Raw genomic sequence first — 10,279 nt, forward strand, 5'->3', positions numbered from 1 at the left:
ATTAGCTGGGTGGACTTGTGGGAAGCCTAGTTATGCAATCTTGTGTGTGTGCGAGCTTGTCGGTGAATGGGTAGGACTGGGTGAGCTCACCTGGGATGGGAGATGCTGGGCCTGGCCCAGAGCACCCACAAGAGAGACCTGAGGAAAGGCATCCCAGGGACCAGGAAGTTGGGACGGTGTCAGGGAAGCTGGGGGAGGAAGGTGCTCTAAGCTGCTTCAGAAGGTCAAGGATTTACGTCTGTGGGATTTAGACTGATGGAGTCCCAAGTGACCTTGACGAGCCTTTCCCTAGTGACGCAGTGGCGACAGGAGTTCGGAAATGGGGGCAGGAGTGTTGCTCTGACGTAGGAGAGTAATAGGTGATAAGCAGTCTGTGGCAGGGTCAGGGTCCCCCCATGTCACACAGTGACATTAGCAGAGCCATCCAGAAACCCCCAGCACTGCTCAGTCACGGTACTGATAAGGGCCGTGCCCATAGCAAGTACAAGATAGCCTCATCCAAAGCCATCTTTACTGAGCTCTCTGGAGCCAGCTGTGTGACTTCTTCCATGTGGACCTGAGCACATCACTCCGTTTTCCTCCTTGAAGTACAGAAGCAAACGGAGATATTTCATTTGTATGCTGCCAAAATGGCATAAAGCACATGGAGGAAGCAGCCTTGTCCCGGAAAGCACAGCTCAGGAGCACAGGAATCCCTCCGGGTCATAGGAGAACACAGTAGTGGATCCTCCTAACAATGGGCGCCTTTTGTAGATTAGAAGCTGGCACCAGTGGATACAGCAAGTGGGATGAATAGTCACCAGGGTCAGGCAACAGTCATCTCTGTCTAGACAGTGAAGCCTCAGGCAGGGTTGTGACTAAGATTTGGGGATCCCCGGGGAAAAAAGTTGGGTTTCCATTCCTGGGATTCTAGGGGCTTTCGGGATCCCAGTCCTGACACACAAATAAGGCTAAGTGTCCCTGGTCTCCAAAGCCCAGTTTAGGAGCCCCTCAAGGCCTCCGCCCTTCACAAGCTCTGCCTCCCATGCGGCTCCACACACCCTTCGACAGACTGGGTCCTCTGAAATCGCTCCAAGCACAACCACCCTTGCTCCTGAGATTTCTTTTCCGGGTTGTGTCCCTTCAGGCTGCCAGCCCAGAGTTGTGAGCCCCGCAGGACTGTCACAAAGACACATCTGCCTGCCTGGAGATTGTCATCAAGGACGCAAGCAGGGCAGGAATCCCCGCCCGTCCTGCGGTGTTCCAACGCAGGGTTGAGACCTTGTGGCAGGCGGTGATCCAGAAGGGCAGGGCGCAGACCAGAGTATCTGTGGTAACCACCACTGTGGGCTGGGCCAGTCCTTTATTGCCATCCCTCCTGCCAAGGCACTTAACAGTTTCCAAAGTGTTTCACGCCCTCATGTCATTGTAGCCTCTGCAACAGCTCTGTCAATGGCCATCAATGCCCCCTTTCCACGCCAGCAAGCCGAGGCCCTGCGAAGCAGCCTGGGGCTCCCGGGTCTGCAGCTGCTTCGGGATTAGAACTCGGACCCCTGAGGCGACTCCAGGCTCCTCCTCCAGGCCGCCCCTCCTCCACGCCACCTCTATCCAGGAGCCTCACTGAGGCCACAAAGCCGGGCTTGGCTCCCACCTCGTTCCTCCTCTGCCGTGGGTCTTGGGCACTAGGAGCCACCCAACGGAGGCAGCGCCGCTGACCGTAAGTACCGGGAAGGGGCGGCAACAATCCTGGGCACTGAACACCCCTCTCTATAGAGAGCTCCTGGTGGGCTGGACTGAAGCCTGCCCACGCGTCCAGGCTGAGGATAGAGTGCTGCAGAAGGGCAGTGGAGAGACTGCCTTGCTTCCCCCCAACGCGCGCGCGCACACACACACACACACACACACACACACACCACAAAGCATTTTGGACCCGGTGGCGGTACTAGCCGCTGGAAGGCTGCCAGAAGGACGCCCCCTTCCCAGGTTCACAAGCTCCCAAGCTACCTGGAATAGAAGGAAACTAGGGTCCCGGGCCCAAGTGGGGAGCTCTACCTTTGGAGTCAGCCACAGGGAGGGGTAGAAAGCAAGAGACGGAGAGGTTCTGTCTTGCACCTGGATAAAAACGATTTTTTTTGGCAGCTGGAGTTAGGGGGCGACGGTGGATCCAGAACCGGCTCCACCAGTCCCCAGCACGGGCTAGGCGGGAAATATTTTGCAAGTGAGTCTGTCTCGGGTGTGTCTTAGGAGGAACTGGGCAGCCTGCACGAAGAATAGGGAGCTCCAGAGTGGGGGAGTTGCTGCAGTATTAGAGAGTACCAGTAAAAGGAACCCCCCTCTCCTCCCCCTACCTCTCCCAGAGCACGCCTTGGAAGAGCAGGCCAGAGAGGGAACAGTCGCAGATTCTTGCAGCAACCCAAGATAGGAGATAAGGAACAGGGTTAGCGACATTACAGACCTCTTGGATGTCCCCTAGCTAGTAAGCGACAGTGGGAGATCAGAATCCAGGTGCTAATCCATGGCCCCTCCGTAGAGGCCAGGGCTTAGACAGTATCCGGAGCAAACCCTTGAGGGTCCGAGTACTAGGGCTTCACGGTCACCCGCATCTTGTCCAGAACTGAGGTTCTCAAAAGACAGCTCCTGTGGAAGGCAGCGATACTGAGGAAGTGTACTGCCTTCTAACTCCTCTGCAGTCCCGGCCAGCCCTTCCACCGCCTCTCTGAAAACTCAGCTTTCCCCATTCAGCGTGAATTGAGCGCCTACTGTATGCTGAGTTTTGTGTATCAAACTTAGAAGCAGCCAGCCAGTCAAGTAGGCTTGCTAATTGGACAGACAGATGATAGAAGAGAACAAAAACAAACCAACAAAAAGAAGACCAAGACTTGAATTTCACACTGAGACTGAGGGCTTAGGAAAACAAAGGGAACTGGAACAGACTAGCTGGAGCAGGTTCAGACCTGAAGTCCTTTGAGAGGAGACCCTAAGGGGATGTTGTTGGAGCCCGGACACTTAAGTAGTGATTTAGGATCCAGCCACTTAAGGTTCTAGAGGAAGACCATTCCAGGCAGGAGCAATCAAGGCAAGGTCTGGGCAGAGAGAGGCAAGGTGAGTGTGCACGTGCGTGTGTCTGCACGTGTGAGTACGCATGGGGGGGGGGGTGACAGGGCTGTAGACTCTTGGGGTTGTGATTTAAGCACAGTGAGAGGGAGCGAAGAGGTTTAAGAAAGGGAAGTGTAATCATTTGTGATTTAATGGGCTTCAGGGGGCAAGGAATAGCTCCCAGGCCCATGAGGAGACTGTGGCAGGAATATGGATAAGGATAATGACAGCTTGGGCCAACGTGGTGGTCCAGTAGTCGTCCGGAACAGCCTCTGAAGCACTCCCGTGCACATTCAGGTCCACGTGGGCTTGGGGAGAGGTAAACACTCTCACACCCCATCAGCATGCCAACCCCAGGTACACTCATCTGACCCACCTGTCTACACCCGCTGAGTCACCCAGAACTGGGAGGAAGATGAGCCAGCCTGATCAGTCTCTACAAAGCTGTGGCCAACAGCAAACCCAGGGAGGTGGCTAGGATCCCCCAGGCCCTGCTGTCTCTACATAGCTTCTGAGATGAGTGTCGTCCTAGGAAACAGACCCAAACCCCTGAGCATTTCCTCTGGTGCCAACCTCCTGCCTTTACTACCACTGACTGCAATGTTGGCAGACCTTGGCGATGGGGCGATAACTAAATCTTTAAGAGCACTGGCTGCTCTTCCAAAGCACCTGGGTTTGATTCTGAGCACCCACGTGGCAGCTCACAGCTGTCTCTAACTACAGTTCCAGGGGATCTGATGCCCTCTTCCTGCCTCCATCTGCACCAGGCACCCATATGGTGTATAGAAATACATGCCAGCAAAATTCATACACCTAAAAGTAAAATGTAAATAAAAAGAAAAATTATTACCAGGTCCTTTCTCCTCTTCCAGCTTCAGTGGCCTCTTTGTAGAACAGGTTCACAACACCATGCTGTTGAGACATCAATGAGGGAACAGTTTTCAAAATTGTGACTTGGGGCTCAGTCAGTACTGGCCTAGCATGCCCGAGGCCCTGGGGTTCCATCCTCAGTACCACATAAAATGGGCATGGCATTACACTCCTGCAAAACCAGCACTCAGGAAGCAGAGGATGGGGGACTAGAATTTTAAAGTTATCCTTGGCTATACAGAGAGTTCAAAGCCATTTCGAGATACTGTCTGAAAAGGGAAAGAAAAAAAAAAGGGTCTGAGGTGGGCATCCAGGAAGGGAAGGAAGAACATGGGCCTAAGTCCAGTCCTCTTCATGCAAATTCCTGGCCTGCCTGCGCCCTGCAGTCATGAGTCACCAGCACTTATCGGACACTCAATATGATCTGTAGTCATTTGATTATCAGCTTCTCCATCCATTAGCTGGAAGGGGAGTGGGCACCACTCCAGGGTGCCCTCCCAAAGGGTTAAATGAGGGGAGAGGGAGAGAGAGAGAGAGACAGACAGAGAGAGAGAGAGAGCGCGCGCACAGGAGAGAGCTTGTGAGCACCACGGTAAAGGGTCATTGTCTGCAATACACTCTAATCCTGACTGGGCGGGTTGCCTATTCCTCATGAGCCTCCATGTCTTATCTGTGTCTTGGGAAGGGTCATCACCTCTTAGATCCTGGTGATGACTGACCAGGTCCACCCAAAGGAAAAGCTCAGTGAGTGTGGGCATGGAGGTGCACACCCTTACTCCCAGCACTCAGGAGGCAGTCACTAGTTCCAGGCCAGTCTAGGCTACATTGTGAAACTTGTTTTGTATTTAAAAAAATAAAAATGCAAATGGACGAGGGGTGGAGAGATGGCTGAGCCTGGGCTACATAGTGAAATTTGTCTTTCTTTCTTTCTTTCTTTCTTTCAATCCAAGGTCTTGTGATATAGTCCTAACTGTCCTGAAACTCACTGTGTAGACCACTGTACCTGGCTTATTTTGTTTTGTTTTGTTTAAAAAGAAAGAAAGAAAAAAAAAGGAAAGAAAAGAAAAGAAAAAAAGTCAGGCCTGGATTGGTGGCTGAGCAGTTAAGAGATCTATCAAAGGACGAGAGTTCAGTTCCCAGCACCCACATAGTCTGGTGGCTTACAATGGTCTATCAACGCCAGCTGCAGAGGATCCCACACCCTCTTCTAGACTCGGTGGCATGTGCACATATATAAACAATAACACACATATCCATAAACAAAAAATAATATTTTTAATCATTATTTAATTACAATTAATAGTCATCAAGCGAACCATTAGCATAACGGTTTTCTCCATCGTTCCCTCAGGTGGGTACAGTGCCCCTCTCCCCAGCCGTGAGCTGGCGCCATGGACTGGAAGAAGCTCCAGGACTTGCTGAGCGGTGTGAATCAGTACTCTACAGCCTTCGGGCGCATCTGGCTGTCGGTCGTGTTCGTCTTCCGGGTGCTGGTGTATGTGGTGGCGGCTGAGCGCGTGTGGGGTGACGAGCAAAAAGACTTTGATTGCAACACCAGGCAGCCTGGCTGCACCAACGTGTGCTATGACCACTTCTTCCCTATCTCCAACATTCGCCTCTGGGCCCTGCAGCTCATCTTTGTCACGTGTCCCTCTATGCTGGTCATCTTGCACGTAGCCTACCGCGAGGAGCGGGAGCGGAAGCATCGCCAGAAGCACGGGGAGCAATGTGCCAAGCTGTACAGCCATCCTGGCAAGAAGCACGGTGGCCTGTGGTGGACCTACCTGCTCAGCCTCGTCTTCAAACTCATCATTGAATTCGTCTTCCTATATGCCCTACACAAGCTCTGGCACGGCTTCACCATGCCGCGTCTGGTACAGTGTGCCGGCGTGGAACCCTGCCCCAACACCGTGGACTGCTACATTGCTCGGCCCACGGAGAAGAAAGTCTTTACCTACTTCATGGTAGGCGCCTCCGCTGTCTGCATTATTCTCACCATCTGTGAGATCTGCTACCTCATCTTCCACAGGGTTATGCGAGGCCTGAGCAAGCCTAAAAAGAGTGGCATCTCCCCAAAGTCCTCCAGCCGAGCCTCCACTTGCCGCTGTCACCACAAGCTTCTGGAGAGCGGGGACCAGGAACCAGACCCAGGCGATGCCAAGCCGCAGGCTTCAGCTCCCAATCTGACCCCCATTTGAACCGCAAGCTGGAGAAGTGAAGCAGGGAGGTACTGCGGGTGGAGGGGTCCTTAGCGGGGCTGGGTGCCCCCACTTTGAATTCACTAAGCAAGCCAGTTTTGTTTGATACAGATATTCTGGGTTCTGTGCTGGCTACCTAGTATAGGTAACATAGCAAACCCAGCTTCAGAGAGACATTTAGATTAGCAGATTAACTACATGCATGCAAGGGTCTATTTAGCTGAGCTGGTAAGCAGTGCTTCTACCTACCCCAGGGGACTGCCAGGCCAGGCAGCCTCGCAGAAAAGCACCGTGGAAGAGAGAAATGGAGGGGGCTCTACAAAAGAGGTAGCAACAGCAAAAAGAACTGGGGGTCTCAGAGGAGGGGTGCTGGCTGGGGACAGGGGACAGCCAGACAGAGAGAGTGTTTAAATCCTCACCCCCATGAGAAGCTGCTCAGGTTCCTATGTGGAATGTTCTAGAGGCCAAAGAACGAACGTAGAAAGTGGTAGTAAGTCTTGTCATGTCAACTGCTGTTTGGGACACCCAGGGGTCCTCTGGATCACCCTCTCCAACCTCCATCTTCAGGCAGCAATACTCTTCTTCCTCCTCCAGGGTGCTCAGTCCACTGCACCCTGTGGCCAGGACCTTGGGCGCATGCATGGAATCTGTACATCCTAGTCAGTTTCCTTTAGAGCAATAAAGTTTCGTTTTATACAGTTTACTTCTCTCCTCCATTCTCCCCAACTTCCACCCAGTCCCAGGGATAGGAAAGAGCCCTTGGACTTGGGGATGAAGCTACTTTCGAAGTGTGACATAGGCTGAAGCTGAGGTTGAGAAAGGGTGGAGTTGCTGGTGGCAACTGTTGTCAGGAAACCATGGGTGTGGGGGGGAGTGCTCACGTTAGGATTCTACTTGTAGCCACCAGAGGGCGCCTCCAGCCTTCTTAAGTTAGTCTGAGCACACACACAATCACGGTCGCTCATAACAGGCATATCACACTCGCTCCTTGGTCACTCAGCCCACATCCCCAACGCTGTGTTCACACAAGACCTGCTATTCATACGCTCACTCATGCACACTCATGGTAAAGTAAGTATATAGCCACTCTAGAGACTGCTCACATCCCAGCCTCACCCAGCAAGCAATGCCTTCAGCTCTGTCCAATACCCCCCCCACCCCGAATTTTTTCACACCAGCCCTAAGAAAGATGCTGGGACACCCTAAGTGGACCTAAGCCCAAGGTGCCAGTCCTGGGGAGGCAGAAGCACAGACTCAGCTTTAAGGCTCTGCTCACAGCCCCGATCCAAGTGCAATCGTCACCTACAGTTGAAGGGAAACCAATATCCCAAGCCACACCAGAATATGAAGCGGAGCCTTGTGCAAACATAGACGAGTCCTTGGGAACATTTAGTGACCATTAAAACCAATGCCAAGAGCTAGAAAGTCAGGAGTCAGTGGGCTGACAGCCAATGAGAGCAAAGAGGGGTCAGGGTGCCTCGCAAACACAACAGGCTGTGGTTCACCTTTGCTCCCTGTGGCCGTTAAGGGGTGGGTGAGTCAGCCCAGTTTAACGGCTCTGGGCTAAGCTGATCACTTCCTGAACCATCCCGTTCCCCAGAATTAAATCACTGCCTCGTCATTTCGCAATACACTTTCAACACACACTTCGATTCAACTTTAAGAACTTCTGCCTTATCATCAATACAATAGGACCTGTGTGAGCCCAAGTCCCAACAGAAAGAGCATGAATGGGTCATGCTTTGTAAGCTACGCGGGGCACAGAACCAGCCAGGAGACCCGCTTCTGGCCGAGTCTGTGAGGGACTGTCTGGATTGGGCTAATAGCAGGCAGCCCCTCAGAGACCAAGGTCCTGGACTGAATAAAGAGGAGAGAGTAAACTGAGGAACCAGTTTTGAGCTTCCTAGCTGAAGTCCTCATGTCCCTACTGCCCATGTCTTCCTTGTCATAACAGATCGCAGTCTCAAACTGAGACAATATAAGCCCAATATAAGCCTTTTCCTCCTCAGGTTGCTTCGCAGGTGTTTGGAAAAGCCATGTGAAAAATACCTACTACTGTACCTAAGGAATGGTACTGTCACCTGGGGTGAGGGATGGGATTAGTACCAACGTAAGAATGAGATTTAAGTAGAGGATACATTTCACACGCGCGCACGCGCACACACACACACACACACACACACGAGGCAATAATCCCCACCCCACCACTACACTCTCCCTCCGCCTCTGGTTCACGGTTCACCTGCCAGTGGCTCACACTGACCCAACCCAACCGGAAGGCAGTGCACAGGGGGGCCTGCTGAGTCTGTGGGTGCAGGTGAGCCTCCCAGGGCTCAGAGCAGGGTGGGGCAGGGTGGAGAGTCGCTCTGGGGGGGGCAGAAGGACTCAGCTCTGCGCTTGGAACTGTTCATTCTGGGAAGACTGCTCGGGAGATCAAAGGAGACAGGAGGTGAAACATTAGCGCACTGTTGTAGGGCCAGGAAATGCCTAGGAGAGTCTCTAGTGATTGGGCTCTATCCACGCAGCTCTAGGAGAGTCTCTAGTGATTGGGCTCTATCCACGCAGCTCTAGGAGAGTCTCTAGTGATTGGGCTCTATCCACGCAGCTCTAGGAGAGTCTCTACTGATTGGGCTCTATCCACGCAGCTCTAGGAGAGTCTCTAGTGATTGGGCTCTATCCACGCAGCTCTAGGAGAGTCTCTAGTGATTGGGCTCTATCCACGCAGCTCTAGGAGAGTCTCTAGTGATTGGGCTCTATCCACGCAGCTCTAGGAGAGTCTCTACTGATTGGGCTCTATCCACGCAGCTCTCGGCCAGGCCTGGGCAGTTACAAAGGTCTCTGCCTGTTTGTTACTACAGATTTCAGGATTTTCCCTCTTTTTTTCCCTTCCTTTAATTTATTTTTTTTAATTTTTTAAAATATTTATTTATTATGTATACAATATTCTGTCTGTGTGTATGCCTGCAGGCCAGAAGAGGGCACCAGACCCCATTACAGATGGCTGTGAGCCACTATGTGGTTGCTGGGAATTGAACTCAGGACCTTTGGAAGAGCAGGCAATGCTCTTAACCTCTGAGTCATCTCTCCAGCCCCTAATTTTTTATCATGTTTATATATGTCTGTGTGGAATGTGTTTGTTCATATGAGTGCAGGTGCCCACGGAATCCAGAAGAGGAGGTTAGATCCCCTGTGAGCCTCCTGATGTGGGTGCTGGGAACCAAACTCGGGTCCCCTGCAAGAGCAGGAGGTACTCTTACCCACTGAGCCACCTCTCCAGCCACGCCCCACTAATAAACAAACAAACAAAAACAAAATAAAACAAAAAAGCATGGTTTCAATAACTTGTTGGCTAGGAAGCGGTGGTGTCCCCTTCCCCTCCTCAGTGCTGGGACTGTGTCAGGTTTGAACCTGTGCAATCCGTCCTTGTGTGTGCTGTCTTGGTCTCTGTGAGCTCATATGAGCACCAGTCCTCTTGTGTCTGGATGACACTGTTTCCTTTGGAGTCCTCCCCCACGTTTCCTCTAATTCTGCATAGATCACTAAGTCTCAAAGGGAGGGTTTAATAAAGACATACCTGCTGCGTGAAGGAAAATTATGTTTTCCAATGGATTGTCACTGGGCATATCTACCACATTCCGAGACAGCCCCAGGCCCAGGGGGAGTTGGCCAATACAAAAGGAACTCCGTGCTTTTTGAGTGTTTTTTGTTTCCTTTTGGAATTTTTGTCCTAATGTTTTGTTTAAGCTTTCTTATTGTTTGTTTGGGTTTTTTTTTTTTTTTTTTTTGGAGAGAGAAAGAACATGACTTTGGGTGGGTAGAGAGATGGGGAGGATCCAGGAGGTGTTGGAGGAGCAAAAAGAATGACCAAAATTATATTGCATTAAAAAAATTAATAAAAAGAAATTTAAAAAGTTTCATGTCACCCAGGCTAGTCTTGAACTTGCCATGTTGCTGAGGATGACTTTGAACTTCTGACCCTCCTGCCTCCATTCCCTGCGTGTTGGGTCACAGGTGTACACCATCGTGCCTTGCTTTTGAAATGCTGAGGATTAAGCCGAGATCTCTTTGCTTGTTAGGTGTGAGGGTCTGAATGAGGATAGCCCCCATAGGCTCATATATGTGAATGTTTGGTTCCC

At 51.6% G+C, this 10,279-nt stretch overlaps 1 protein-coding gene across 1 annotated transcript; it reads left to right on the forward strand.

Moving 5' to 3' along the window:
* Positions 1-1,316: 1,316 nt before the first annotated feature.
* Gjb3 (gap junction protein beta 3) lies at positions 1,317-6,844 on the forward strand. The gene is made up of 2 exons (XM_041652190.1): positions 1,317-1,696; positions 5,297-6,844. The coding sequence occupies exon 2, from the start codon at positions 5,337-5,339 to the stop codon at positions 6,141-6,143; it is 807 nt and encodes a 268-aa protein (XP_041508124.1). The 5' UTR covers positions 1,317-1,696; positions 5,297-5,336; the 3' UTR covers positions 6,144-6,844.
* The last annotated feature ends 3,435 nt before the right edge of the window (positions 6,845-10,279 follow it).

This window comes from Microtus oregoni, unplaced genomic scaffold, assembly GCF_018167655.1.
Source record: "Microtus oregoni isolate MIOR12 unplaced genomic scaffold, Mior012 000005F_ref0000423, whole genome shotgun sequence".
Classification (NCBI taxonomy): Eukaryota; Metazoa; Chordata; class Mammalia; order Rodentia; family Cricetidae; genus Microtus; species Microtus oregoni.

Bases quoted from the DNA above. Each gene is read 5' to 3' on its own strand.
- Gjb3 (XM_041652190.1), top strand. From the start codon at position 5,337: ATGGACTGGAAGAAGCTCCAGGACTTGCTGAGCGGTGTGAATCAGTAC.